Source organism: Martes martes (genome assembly GCF_963455335.1).
Source record: "Martes martes genome assembly, chromosome: 15".
NCBI lineage: Eukaryota > Metazoa > Chordata > Mammalia > Carnivora > Mustelidae > Martes > Martes martes.
The window spans coordinates 57,275,019-57,290,498 of NC_137903.1; the positions used below are offsets into that span (position 1 = coordinate 57,275,019).

Genomic DNA, 15,480 nt, shown 5'->3' on the forward strand with positions numbered 1-15,480 from the left:
CTGCCTGTCATGCTGTTTAATGTTTCAAATAAAAACCAATTTCATGTAATTTTGTTTTTATTTGCATGCTGAATACCTTCACATTCCCTGGGCCATGTGGTCTCCCCACTAAGTCTCAAGTTTTTATTAAAGCTGTATCTATTTTCTTGGCTACAGAAAATAAATGAAGGAAAGTGTTTTAAAAAAAAAAAAGAAAAGAAAAAAAGACGGGTCAGTTACAAACTCCTGCCAATTAAGGTCGACTGGGCCCCGGTCTCCTACAATTCCTTTCCGGAATCACTGCTATTTGTCTGTTTCCAACCTTAATCCTTAAAGTCTCACTTCCCACAGCCCAGCACTGTCTTGCTGTTTCTTCTAGGCCATCTGGATAAGCTGACTTGTGCCCATTTTAACTTTTTTTTTTTTTTTTTAAATTATAGAGGCAAGTAAGTCCCTCACCTTTTCTTTGGCCAAGTCATTTAAGTGTATTCCTCATCCCACATATATACAAATAATTATCTTCTCTGAAAACAGCTTATGTTTTCAATTTCTTCATTTCCATTGACTCCCTGACATTGTGATACAACTCCTATCCAATGACTCTAGTATTTAACCCCTCACTCACTTGTACATACTTTCTCAGGTCTGACTTCTACTTCAACCAGTTTATTCAAATAACTACTCAACTATAAAAGGTGAATTTCAATCTATTTTGTTCTTCTGCCATAGCTAATCCTTTCCTCCCATGCTCTTCCAAGTAATTAATGCAGAAATAGTTATTAATATCATTACGTGAGGCATACAAGGGAGACAGAGAATATCTATAAGATATGGTCCTTAAAATGTCAGGGAGGTAGGACACACACAACAGGGTGACTAAGAACTTGACTGAGTCAAACAGACCTTGGTTCAAATCCTAGCTCACTGCTCACCAGCTGTGGGACTTGGGCTAAGTCATTTACCCCCTTCTAGCTTTCTGCTATCTCACCTACAAAGTGGAGATAATGATCCCACCTCTTAACACTGTTGTAATAACTGAATGAGAATCCCCTATATTTTCAGCCCAATGCCCGGAACATACTATGTTGTAATCAGTACAAGCTATGATTATCCATAAATGAAGACTAATGAATGAGGAACAGTTCAAATAATGTGAGGAAATTTAAATAAAGGGAAATAAAAGTGTTATTATTGAGACCTGACCCTTTGCTGATTATGAATACACCTTTCTAGCCGCCCTCCATCTTCTATATGGGGCCCTTACCATATTATCATTCTGTCTTTCCTCCTTAAAAAGTTCTCAACAACTTCAATGGCTTTATTGACTAGGGATTAAATCCCCAAATTTATATGCTTTACCCACAACCTTTCTGTATTCTCTTCAAAAGCGCATTTCTGTACTGAGGTGTCTTAAGGATAAGCCCCGACTCACCAACAAGCAAAATAACACAAACAAAATTGATTTTATCTTCTCCAAAGTTGGCTCCTTCTCTGACTTTCCTACTTCAGTGATATCATCATTTTCTTAATCTAACTCAGAATTTCAGAAATACGAATCCTTCCTCATCTCCTGACCTTCCTTCATAATTAAGTCCTATAAATTCTTCTCCCACAAGGTCTTCTCTATTTATTCAGTTTTCCCCAAATTTCCCTCCATGTCACCCTGAACACCACTGTAAAGAGTTGTCTTCCTAATGCAACATCTAATCAATGCCAGTATCCTTTACAAAAATCCTCTCCTTCTTATAAATAAAGTTCAAATTCTTACCCATTATTCATAACTATATAGTAGTAACTTTACTCATCATATTTTCTACTGTTTTGTATGAAAACACCGAATCAGTCAACCTACAAATAGGACCCGTTACTAACCTCAGGGTTTTCAGAAAATGCATTATAGGTTCAAATGATTATCCCCAACTTTCTCAAGCACCCAGTCTGAGGTAACTCTACTCCATGCTCCCACAGGAAAATCAGTACTATGTAATACATAGGATAACTTACATATAAGTCTTGAAACTAACCTCTAGATCTGGTCACATTAGTTTTTAAGCTTTTCAGTGGTATGTTATAAGCTGCTTGAAGGCAGAGTACTATATTTTATAGGCTATCCTACATTCTATTATACTGAAAAGTGCATTAGCTTGTTTTGTGGCCTAATATGTGATCTATACCAGAGAATGTCCCATGTGTACTTGAAAAGAATGTATATTCTGCTATTTTATGATGGAAGGTTCTGAGTATATCTGTTATGTCCCTCTGGTCCAGTGTGTCATTCAAAGACACTGTTTGCTTGTTGATGTTCTGTTTAGATCATCTGTCCATTGATGTAAGTGGGGTGTTAAAGTCCCTTACTGTTATTATATTACTATTGATTAGTTTATGTTTCCTATTGTTTTATGTATTTGGGCGCTCCTATGTCTGGTGCATATTTATGACAGCTACATGTTCTGTTGGATTAATCCTTTTATTATGACAGAGTACCCTTATCTGTCTGTTACAGTCTTTGTTTTAAAGTCTACTTTGTCCAACAGAAGTATCGCTACTCTGGCCTCTTTTGACATCCATTTGCATGATAAATGTTTCTCCATCCCCTGCAGGTGTCTTTAGGTCTAAAGTAAGTCTCTTACAGGCAGCATATAAATGGACCTTGTTTATTTATCCATTCTGTCACACTATGTCTTTTTATTGGAGCATTTAGTCCATTTATAACCAATGTAGTTATTGATAGATATGTATTTATTGCCATTTTGTTACTTGTTTTGTGGTTGTTTCTGAAATTTTTTCTGATCCTTTATTGTCTTTCTCTTTCATGGTTTGCTCATTTTCTCTAGTGATAAGTTTGGATTTATTTCTCTATTTTTTGTATGTTTATTAGTGGTTTTTGATACATGGTTACCATGAGGTTTTATATAACCTCTTCTGCATACAGCAGTCTCTATTAAGTTGACAGCTGTTTAAAAGTTTGAATCCATTCTTTTCTCCTCTTCTCCCCTTGTTTTAGGTATATGTTATTATATTTCGTATCTTCTTTTGTAAGTTTTTTCACTGGTTTTTTACAAAATTACTCATTTTTTACTGCTTTTCTGCTTCCTATCTTCATATTGTCACTTCCGGTATCTCCTTTCCCCTGAAAGTCTCCTTTAATCTTTCTTACAGCATTGGTTTAGTGGCCATGAACTCTTTAGTTGTTTGTCTGGGAAACTCTTCATCTCTCCTTCTATTCTGAATGAGAATCTTGCTGGATAGAGTATTCTTGGTTGCAGATTTTTCCCACTCAGCACTTGGAATATATCATTATCACTCCCTTCTGCCTTACCAAGTTTCTGTTGAAAAATCTCCTGCAAGCCTTATGGGTTTTCCTTTGTATGTTCCTGACTTTTTGTCTTGCTGCTTTTAAGATTTTTTCCTTAACAGTTCATTTTGCAAATTCAGTCACAATCTGTGTTGGTGTGGGCCTGCTTTTGTTGATTTTGATGGGAGTTCTCTGTGCTTCCTGGATCTGCATGTTTGTTTCCTTCCCTAGATTAGGGAGGTTTTTTGCTATTATTTCTTCAAATAAATTTTCTGCCCCCCCTTCTCACTCTTCTTCCTCTGGGACTCCAAAAATACAAATGTTATTACATTTGATGGAGTCACTGAGTTTCCTAAGTCTATTTTCATTTTGTGTAATTCTTCTTTCTTTTGTTCAGTTTCACTGATTTGGATTACCTTGACTTCTAGGTCATTAATTCATTCCTCTACTTCTTCCAGCCTGCTGTTCATTGTATCAAGTGTGTTTCTAATCTTGTTTATTGCACTCCTCCTAATTCTTTTTTAAACTTTTATCTCTGTGGTAAGGGTCTCAGTGATGTCCTCCATGGTTTTCTGAAGTCCACTGAGTATCTTTATGATCATTGCTTTAAAGTTTCCATCAGACATATTATTTATATCTATTTTGCTTAGATCTCTGGCCAGGCGTTATCTTGTTCTTTCACTTAGATAACTTCTTCTGCCTTCTCATTTTTTTTTTTTTTAAGTCTCTGCCTTCTTCTCTATGTTAGAAAAGTCAGTTATGTCTCCTGTTCCCGAGAGTAATGGCCTTATGAAAAAGGGGTCATGTCACGCCCAGGGCCCGATACTTTAGTGAATGTCTCTAGTGTGTGCTGCCTGTGCTCTGTTATTGTGTTTTGGTTGCTCTGTCCTTCAAGCCAGTCGTCTACAGAGGGTCTCCTTGCCTGCTGTGGGTAGTGTTTGATCCCTGGCCAATGTAATAAGTTTTCACTATGTTTGCTTTGGTCTGCTTGTGAAATGAAACCTATCACCACCTCTACTGGAATGGAGGCCCTGTAAAATTGCCTGGTCAGGAGACATAGTATGGGCAAGGGTTTGTGCTAGTCTTCGGGGAAAGGGGGCACCACACTACAGCTGAGGTTAAGTGTGACTGAGAAGGGCAGTTCCACCAGAGCACCTGGGGGTGGGACTTGGTAGAACCAAGTTAGGCAGCCAGTATCTTCCCACAGGTGGCCCTGTGTTTATGCTGAGGGGCCAGGGAGGGAAACAGTGCCACCAGCTCCTTTTGTTCTCAGAGAGGTCTCTCCATGAATGCTGTCTCTCTGGGCTGGACTCCAAGAAGAACAAATAACCTCCCCGCTGTGTGCCCAGGCACTCTTCAGATTGCTGTTTCCATGCCATCTGCCCCCCGGTTGTTTGCCTGCCTTCTTTCCAAGAGCAGTGGAGTACCCTCCAGGTTCTATTTCAGCCAAGTCTGCTGACCTTTAAAACTCTAGTCTTCAATCGCTGCTGGTTCCAAGAACTCATGAAATTTAGCTCTTCTCATTTTCAAGACAATGGCTATGGGTAGGTGTTCTCCTTGTGCATTCCCCTGTGTGTTCCTCTCTCTTGCCCTTCTCTGTGACTATGGATACCTCTCCTCTGCAGCAGCCAGGATTTGTTTCTTCCCTAAACCATGCCTCCACACTTCCTACCTTCTTCAATGTGGCCTCTTCTCTCTCTTTAAATATGGAGTTTGTTTTGTCAGTCTTTGGTCCATTTTCTGGGGGTTTTAGTATGACTTGACAGTTTTCTAGTTGTATTTGTGGGACAAGGTAAGCCTAGGGCCCTTCTACTCCACCACCATCTTCCTGTATCCGGCATCCCTTCATTTCTTAATATAGACTGAAAAAATTTTTAATAAGACTGAAAAACTCAAAAGAGTCTGAGACTCTTGCCTTGTTAAGCAGGGACAGAATGTCTCAGATTAAACATTCAAGTAGGTGAGAAGTCTGAGAACAGGGAGTATACCTTTTACTTTCATCTTATTAGGTTTTAATAATTAGTTATCTAATACAGTAGCCCATTTTTTTGTGGGTATTTTTTTTTTAGATTTTATTTATTTATTTATTTAGAGTACAAGCAGGAGGAAGGGCAAAGGGAGAGAGAGAATCTCAAGCAGACTCTGTGCTGAGTGTGTGGAGTCTAACAGCATGCTCAGTCTCACGACCCTGAGATCATGACCTGAGCTAAATCCAAGAGTTGGACACATAACTGAGACACCCAGGCATCCTAATATATTAGCCCATTTCTAAATAACAGCTTTTATGCAAACTGATTTGCCTGCATTCCTGGTTTCTTTTGCACATTTCACTTGAATGTGAAAAGCCTAAAATGGGTGTTTCATGGTATCATGTAAAAACCTTCACCTTAGTACTTCCTACTAACCCTTTCCAGAGAATCTACATTTAAACTTCTTTCTGGGATGCCCGAGTGGCTCAGTCATTAAGCAACTGCCTTCGGCTCAGGTCATGATCCCAGGGTCCTGGATCAGTGGAGAGCCTGCTTCTCCCTCTCCCACTCCCCCTGTTTGTGTTCCCTCTCTCACTGTCTCTCTGTAAAATAAATAAATAAAATCTTAAAAAAAAAATAAAGCTTCTTTACTTTACTAGAAGCACTTTCCATTCCATCTGAACCCATCATGCCTATTGCTGGAAAAGATCAGCAATCTAGGAACTAGGGCTTTGGCCAGATCATCTTTTTCTTCTACAAAGTCATTTTCAGCAATAGTTTAATTATATGTTTGGTTACATAATAATTGAGTTATAAATAAAGAGTCATAATTTTTGATATTATAAGCTTGGCTAAAGATTAGAATGGATTTGCTTCAGAAATGTAGACTTGATGACAAGGACATAAATTTAACATTAATGAACCATTAACGGTACTATCCCATTTGGGACACAACCAAATTTCCTCAATTTGGGCATTTTCATTTAGCTATGCACTGTATAGTCACATTCATAAGCAAAAGATGAGTGAACATAAGGGCTCTGTAGTTCAGTCTATATGAAAATACTTGAGTGATTTGAGTAAGATAACTTAAAAAGACAGTGTTTATCCACTTCTGATTTAAGATGGAGGGTGTTAGTCTGCAGTAAGTAGGAAAATGGAAAAAATGCTTAAAGAACCAAAATAAGATTACAAGAAACTAAAATTCCCAAATGATTCGTCTATATCCATAAGGAAACTAGTTTTCATAAAATTAAACATCCATGTGCCAAAAAGAATAAGAAAGTTGAAAAGTAACTATAAAAATCTAAAAAATATGTTTTCCTTAGAAAATAAAGTCCCTGTTGTGTTCAATTTCCTTCATGTTTTATAAAAATATACACATTTTTGTAAGTATCAGAAATATTTAATGAAATAATGAATGTGGAAAGTCACTAAGGTAATTCACTCCACACTGAATCATAAGAACTTAAAGAATAGTTAATAAAATGAAACTATAATCATGTAAATTTTTATGATGACATGTGCATCAACCTGTTGTAATTATGAAAGAAGATGACAGCACATATTCAGGTTCAAAATTTTTCTCTAGGCTATTTCTTTTTTTTTTTTTAATATATTTTTTTAAAAGATTTTATTTATTTATTTATTTATTTATTTATTTGACAGACAGAGATCACAAGCAGTCAGAGAGGCAGGCAGAGAGAGGAAGGGAAGCAGGCTCCCCGCCGAGCAGAGAGCCCGACATGGGGCTCAATCCCAGGACCCCGAGATCACGACCCGAGCCGAAGGCAGAGGCTTCAACCCACTGAGCCACCCAGGCGCCCCTAGGCTATTTCTTAAAATAATTACAAATATAGCAATTTTGGTCTTAGAAAGGAACCTATAGCTAGTGAATGAGTTTCTTCGGTTCCTTAAGGACCAACTGTCTTAAAATAACATTTTCTTTTCTTAGAAATAACAGCTTTCAATGGAGCTATGGAGAGTTGACATGGGATACTTGCTGCAGTTGGGGAAAAGAAGCACATGGGAGAAAATACGGAAGGACGCAGATCAATAATAAATAACAGGCCATTAATAAAATTATGTTCTTCAGGGAAACATTATTCAACTGGAATTCATGAAAACTTGGCCATATGTTCAAATCACCCACAAAAAACACATTTAAAAAGAGTACTCACCACTGAATTATTTCTGTGATTTGGGCTTCCCAATGTGCAACAGATTCTTTCTTGTCTGCTAGGTCTTTTACCTCTTCTTCTAACTGCTGGTTGCGCATACTTAAGTTCTCATACAAAGTAGTGAGCTGGAAGACAGTTTTAAGACACTTAAAGATACATGTGACTTTCAGGAACAGGAATGCAAGATGCTCAGATGCCGCCTGTTAAACTGATTACTTACCATATTCCACTAAAAAATGCTTGTCTTCCTATTTCTTATTATATACCCTTCTGGTCACTGAATTTGGAAACATCAAATATTCTGAATTCTCCTCTGCCTTTGCTTTCCCCTTACTCCCTATACTGAATTCTTACACTTGTGAACTTTCTCCAGTTGCCTGAAAACTCCTCAGGTTCCACCAGTAACAACATCTCTCATTTTTTGTTTTTTTCTTGGTCTGTAAATGTCTCCATGTCATCCTCTTCTTAAAATAAAATCTTGTATAGAATTTCAAGTATATAGAAAAATGGACAGTATAAGTTAGTTCACATGAGCCCATGGCCAACTTCAACAATTATCACCTCAATGCCAGTCATTTCATTTGCATCCTGTCTTCTTACCCCTTCCTCCCGAATTATTCTGAAGTGAATACCAGACATCTATAATTTTACCCATATATATTTCTGTGTATATCTCTTACAAATAAGGCTCTCTCTTTCAAAAGATAACAATATAATCATACCTAAAAATTTAATGAGTTTCCTTACATCATCACATAGGTAGTAATTGTTCAAATTTCTAGTTATCTCAAAATATCAAAAAGCTTAACAGTTTATCATATTGAATCATGATACCAACAAGTAACCACAGCTTAATGGTTCCTCTATCTTGTCTCTTTTATTTATAGACTCTAGGGGTCCATTCGGGCCCCTATACTAGAATACCAGAGATTGGATAGTTTAACTATGAAACATTTATTTCTCACACTCTGGGGACCAGAGAATCCAAGATCAAGGTGCCAGCAGATTCAGTGTCTGGTGAGGTCTGTTCTTGGTTCACAGATGGTGGTCTTTGGCTGCATCCTCAGGGGGTGGAAGGCTTGAGGGGCTCTCCAGGGTTGCTTTCGTAAGGATGATAATCCCACCATGAGCGCTCCAACTCACTACCTCCCAAAGGCAACACCTCCTCCTACAATCACACTGAGGGGTAGGTTTCAACATGTAAATTTTGGAGGAACACATTCTGCCCAAAGCAGTTCCCCTCCAGCACTTTTATTTTTCTTGTAATTTATTTGTTGAAGAAAACAGGTTGTCCTGCAGAGTTTTCTGTAGTCCTAATTTCTGCTTTCATTTTTGAAAAACATTTTTTGGTGTATAGGACATTCCAGGTTGGCAATTATCCTCCAGCACTTTGAAAATGTCATTCCTTTTTATTCCCTGTTTCGATTCCTTTTGGGATTTCATTTTTTTCTGTTGGGAAGTCAAGCTTCAGTTTACCTTTTACTCATTTGAATATAATGTGATTTTCTTCTCTGGCTGCTTTCAGGACTTTCTTTGGTTGCTGGTTTTCAGCGGTTTTTCTATGATGTCTCTAAGCGTAATTTAATTTCTATTTACCACCTTTAGGGTTTGTGGCATTTCTTGAATTTGTACCTAAACGTTTCTCATAAGTTTTGGAAAATTATGGGCCATTAATTCCTCAAATACTGCGTATGTCACAGACCATCCTCTCCATCTGGGAAAGCAAGTATTTGTACATCAGATCCTTCCGTCATGTCCCCTTCATCTTCATCCTCTTTTATGTATGTCCAGCCTTTTTAATCTCTACCCATACTTCAGTCCAAAATTTTTTTACTTATTCACTGTTCTCTTCAGTTCTTTCCAGTCTGCTGTTAAAATCTTCTATTGGGTATTTTGGTTATTTTAGTTTTCACTTCTAGATGTTCTATTTGACTCTTTTGTATATATTCCAGTTGCCTGCTGAAATTCTTTGTGTCTTCCATTTTCTATCATACAGTTATTTTAAAATCTCATTTATGAAAATTCTGATGGGAATCCCTGTGGGCTTGCTTATACAAACTATTTTTTTTTCATTTTTTCTTACCTTATTTTGTTTTTGCTATTATATTTTTACTCTTGGTTTTCACTGATTTAATTTTATCTCCTGGGATGCATGGTTAACTATTTTAATGTACGCCACACATTTTGTATACAAATTTTAGGGGTAATTTGACACTCTGTATAGTATCTTCCTGCAGAAAGTATTTACCTTCACTTCTGGCAGGCATTTAGACTCAGGATAGGTCAGGTATTGAGTTACTTGGAGGCTAGGTTTCAGTCAGTGAGAGGTTTCATCTCTTTCTGGTTCACTTGTATTCCTAAAATGTAGCCTTTCAATGAGTCCAACTGAAAGCTTGTATTCACCTCTTCAAACTTATGTGGCTGTGGAATACTGTGCTCAGCTTCCTGGATCTTCGGCTACTGCTTTCATATCAGCAAATGCCTCAAGGGGAAAAATGGCATTGAGTGCTGGGCTCATCTCCCTGCATTACTCCTCTGCAAGATCTTGGTCAGTAATGACGGCTGCCTTCTTATCTCCCAATGCCTTCCTGCAGATAAATACTGTAGGAAATAGTCCTACCATATTAGGACAATTTTTTAAAAAATCCAGTTCTTGGTGAGGTGGTGGATATGATATAAACTAATCTGTCATAGACAGAAGCACAAGTTCCTGCTTTAATAAGTTTTTAAAAATTTGTGATATAATATTTACATTCAATTTTTATTTCATGGCAACAGTTTTCTCATAAATGCTCAATCTGCATTAGTTATTACTATTCTTTTCTTGCTTTTTGGTATGTTTATAGAAATATTGTTTTCCTGTGTTCATTTCTTTTTGATTACTCAACCTGAAGATGAGTTTTTCCTAGAAGAGCTATTTACAGGTTTGTGGGGATGAGTGGTCAGGTGATGGTTAATTTTCTGTGTTAACCTACTGGGTCGTAGGGTGGCAACACACATGATCAGACATTACTCTGTGTGTCTGTGTGTGTCCGTGAAGGTGTCTCTGGATGAGATGAACATTTGAATCAAGAGACTGAATAAAGCAGACTGCCCTCCCTAACACAGTAGGCCCAACCATTCAGCCAAAGTCCTGGAGAATAAAAAGGCTGACCCTAGGGAGTAAGATGAATAGGAGGGAATTTCTCCTGCCTACATGCCTTCAAGCAAGGAGGTTGGTTTTTCCTGCTTTTGCACTCTTACTGAAAGAGCAGCTCTTCCTGGGTCTCCAGACTGCAAACTACAGATCTTGCGACTTGACAGCCTCCATAATCAGGTGAGCAAATTCCTTACAATAAATGTCTTTACACATACATGTGTGTTTGTGAATATGTGTATATACATCTTTGCATACATATATATGTATGTGTGTGTATGTTTAACTCAGTTACTAATACAGGCTAAAACATGTTCTAAGTCAAGGGTCTGCAAACTTTCCAATGAGTTAGATAGTATATATTTTTGGCTTCGTGGGCCAGGCCTGGGCTCCATCACATCTTATTCTTAGAAAAACTTACTTAAAAGATATGTAAAAATTCTTCTTAATTCATGGGTCTTAAAGAAACTGTCTCAGAGCTGGATCTGGCCATAGGTCACAGTGAGCCAATTCCCCCCATCTAAATTGATCAGGAATCCTAATGACCCAGGGCTGTTCTCAGTTTTTGGCCTGTACTTATGTGAGACAGAGATTTTTGGCACAAGTCACAGTGCAGTTTTATTTCTCCCCCTCTACCAAAGGAGCACAGCTGTAATTCCCTGTTTAATCCTACCTCCAACCTCACTGTCTTCTCAGAAGGCAATGGGGTCCAGAGAAGCTATTGATGCCAACATACACCCTTATATACCTGTTGATAATAAGGGATTTCAGTTCTGTACCTCAAGGTGTGCCATTTAATCTCTGAAACAGTTCTTTTTACAGATTTACTAAGGTATAATTTATATACAATAAAATTTATCCATTACAAGTGTAATGGTTCAAGGATTTTTAATAAACTTACACAGCTGTGTAATAATCACCATAATCCAATTTCGGTACAGGAGAAATTTCCCCACTGCTGGTTTGTAGTCAGTCCTAGCTCCCAAACTTGTGTTCCAGGCATTGGTGATCTGTTTTCTGTTTCTAAACTTTTGCTTTTCCAAGAAATTTAATACCAATGAAATCATACAACATGTAGGTTTTTTGTCTTTCACTCCCCAAAATATTGAGGTTCAACCACAGTATTGCGTGTATCAGAAATTCCCTCCTTTTTCTAGCTGAGTAGTATTCTACTATATGGGTAATAATAAACTTCATTTGCTCATTCACTAACTAGCTGATGAGCATTGGGACTATTTCCAGTTGTTTGGTATTGTGAATAATGATGCTATGCACATGCATACACAAGTCCTTAGAAGGACTCTGTTTTCAGTTTTCTTAAATACCTCCAGGAATTTCTGGGTCATGTGGTAAGGGTATGCTTACCTTTTGAGAATTTTTTAAACTATTTTCTAAAGTGGCTATACAACTACCTGATGCTCCCACAAGCAGTGTAGAGTTCCAGTTCCTCCACATCCTTGCCAACAGTTGGTACGGTCACTTTTGTTGATTCCACTCATTCTTGATGGTGTACAGCACTATGTATCTGTGGTTTAAGCTCACATTTTCCTAATGATATTTTCCTAATGATATTGAACATCTTTTCACTTGTTTGTCATTCATCAATCTTTCATAAAATAAAATGTCTATTCAAAAATTTCCCCCATTTTTTCACTGGGTTGTTTGCATTATTTCTTATTATTGGGTTCTAAGTTCTTTCTATATTTTGAATATGTTTCTTATTAGGTAAATGATTTGCAAATGTTTCCTCCTTATCTGTGTATGTCCTTTACTTTTCTTAATGTTGTCTTGAAATTGTAATGAAGTATAATTTATCATTATTTTTCTCTCATGGGTTATACTTTTGATTTATATCGATGAAATCTTTGACTAATCCTAAATCGTGGAAATTTTCTTCTACGATTCTCTCTCATGTTTCAGTTTATGATCCACTTTAAGTTAATGTTTTTATATGGTATAAGAATTTAATTTTTTTTCATATGGATATCCAAGTGTTCCAGCACTATTTGTTGAAAAGATTATCCTTCTCCTAATGAATTGTTTTGCACTTTTGCTGAAAATCAATTGGCCACAAATATGAGGACTTATTTTTAGACCATTACACTATGGTTCCATAATACCAATACTACTAATAAGTTTCAAAAGACTGTCAGGTAAATCCTCCAATTTTTGTTGCAAAAGGCTATTATAGGTCTTTTATATTCCCCAATAAATTTAAGGATAAGCTTCTCAATTCCAACAATAAAGTCTATCAGAATTTTGATGGGGATTTCCCTGAATTTATACATTAGAGGAGACTTGAGGTCCTAACAATTCCAAGTTTTTTGATCCATTAACCATGTACATCTCTCCATTAGATTTTCCTTCATTTATCTCAGCAATGTTCTGTAGTGGTCGTCCTCTGGTTAATTCCCAGAGCTCTGAAATGGTTGTTTTTTGACAGTTATGTCCACTTTGAAATTTTTTTTTCTTGAGAGGATTCATCAATCTCTTCATGTTAGCACAGACAGAAGACTACCAGCCGTCTTTAAAAAATTTTTGCAGATGCAATGTCCTTACTAATTAATACAACACATTACTTTTGATTACTATTGCTTTTGACAGTCCTTCCAACTAATCTGTGAGTGATGTCATCTAGATATCTGCGGGAGGGAGAGGAAACGCAGCTTTTGCAAGACCATGTTACAATAGTTATAAGTAGTTTTAAGTAGACTTGTTCAGTACTAGAGAAATGCTAATCTTTTCATTATTACTAAATAAAAGCATGGACTCTGGAGCCAGACTGCATGTGTTCAAATTCCACCTGGCCACTCCCTGGTCCTCTGATTAGGAAAGGAGTCTCATCTCCCTCCCTCTGCCTCAGTCTCCTAATCCATAAAATGGCAAGAGTAATAGTGTATACCTCACAGAGTTTTTGTGAGGATTAAATGATATATATATAAAGTAACTTAGAAGAAGATCTGCACTTAGTAAATTCTACCCAAGTATTCATTCATTTTGCTTATTTGGGAATGAGAAGGTTTTACTATTTGTACCTTGACATATCTGGCTTATAATATGGAATAGCACAGTAAAGTATAGAATATGGAAACATGATCATGACATTTTAAGTGAAAGGCATATTAGAAAATGGAATGCATGTATGACTGCACCTATGTAACTATGTAACAAAACCTGGAAGGAACATAGAAAATTAAAATATTTGTTTTGTGGTAATGAGATCATGGGTAAATTTATGTAATTTTTATAATTTAGACTTTCTGTTTAATAATTTAAGAACAGGGTACAAATAATACTTTTCTTTATGGGAAGCCATTCACTTTCACTCCCTAACATACATGGTTAATTTTATTTGCAATCAGTTATCTTTTAATAAAAAGTGAAACTTAAAAGAGTACCTGGGTGGATCAGTCAGTTAAGCATCCAACCCTTGATTTTGGCTCAGATCATCACCTCAAGTCATGAGATCAAGCCCCACCCTCACTGGGCTCTGTGCCGGGCATGGAACCTGCTTAAGATTCTCTTTCTCCCTTTGCCCTTCACTGCTCCTTCATCCCTGACTTGTGTGTGCTCACTCTCAAAAAAAAAAAAAAAAAAAGTGAAACTTTCGAGACTTCTGAAAATATCAGCAAACTTTTTATCAGTTTCTTTTCTTTTTCTTTTTTCTTTCCTTTTCTTTTTTTTTCTTTCTTTTTTTTTTTTTTTTTTGAGAGAGAGAGCATGAGCAGTGGAGTGGGGGCAGGTGTGGGGTAAGGAGTAGGGGGAGAGAGAGAATCCCAAGCAGGCTCCATGTCCAGCATGGAGCCCGAGTCTGAGCTTGATCTCACGGACCCTGAGGATCATGACCTGAGCTGAAATCAAGAGTCTTATGCTTAACTGGTTGAGTCATCCTGGTACTCCTTTTTAATTTCTTTCAAAATTTTAATTTTTGGAGTTTAAAAATGTGAATATGAGAGTCTAGTCATAGTATTAATTAAATAAATTTCAAAATTAACATAATAGTTGCTTTCTAGCTTCTATACTAGAAGTTCTGTTGAGAAGAAATTCAGCTCTCTTCACTCAGGTCCCAGACAGAAGAGCTGGTATAGCAATGACAAAAGTATTCTTTGGTTATCCCTCTTAATGAAAAAACACAGTTCAAACTAAACCAGAAAATGAATGAACAGAAAGAAACAGTGAAGAGGCTCAATCATGGTGAACTGAGAGTTAAAGAGGAAGAGAAGCAAAGGCTGTAAAAGGAGCAAAAGTAGGGAAGAGACTTAAAATGCAGCAGAACCCAGATCCGTCTCTATTTCTCTGGGAATAAATATTTCCTTGTTATCATTTGTCATTAAATACTACCCCACCATACGAATTTGCTCTCAAAGTTCTACTCATCCTTCATCATACCTTTTAATTTAGTAAGAAAAGGTAATGTCCTATTTTTATTAACTTAGGAGACAGGCTTTTATTTTTATTCTTTGCATCTCATCACAATCAAAAGAGTATTGCTTACAAATTCTCTCCAAATATGTATTTCTGGTATAAACTCAGTAGAACTTTATGGTTACTAGTAATATAAAACCAAGGGGTGAATACAAGATTAGCTCTACATACAAACTGATTATTAAGTAATATAATTTTTCCTTGAACTATATGCATTTTTTACTAGGTAGTTTGTTTAGAAACTATATGCAGAGTCCTTCTAGAGTTTAATTATATTTCTTACATCAAGGTTACTCTTAAAAGAACCTTAAATTCTGTCTAATAGACAAATAATATTTAATTTTATAGTCATATTAGTCAAACACATGAAATAACAATTATGTGACCTATTTGGATAAAACTCAAACATTGTTAGTTTTATTTTAGCAGAAATAACTAAGAGTTACACGATCACCTTCACATATTCTTCATACTTTAAAGAAAACATTCATAGTA

The 15,480-nt window shown here is 36.6% G+C and overlaps 1 protein-coding gene across 11 annotated transcripts in view; it reads right to left on the minus strand.

The window, feature by feature from the left end:
* Positions 1-15,480, minus strand: part of CDC42BPA (CDC42 binding protein kinase alpha) — a 324,273-nt gene that overhangs the window by 70,670 nt on the left and 238,123 nt on the right. For all 11 annotated transcript variants that reach the window (XM_080824347.1, XM_080824346.1, XM_080824345.1 and 8 more), the window contains one exon: positions 7,425-7,549. In XM_080824347.1, coding sequence (XP_080680473.1) covers positions 7,425-7,549 — 125 coding nt within the window. The remainder of the gene's footprint in view (positions 1-7,424; positions 7,550-15,480) is intronic.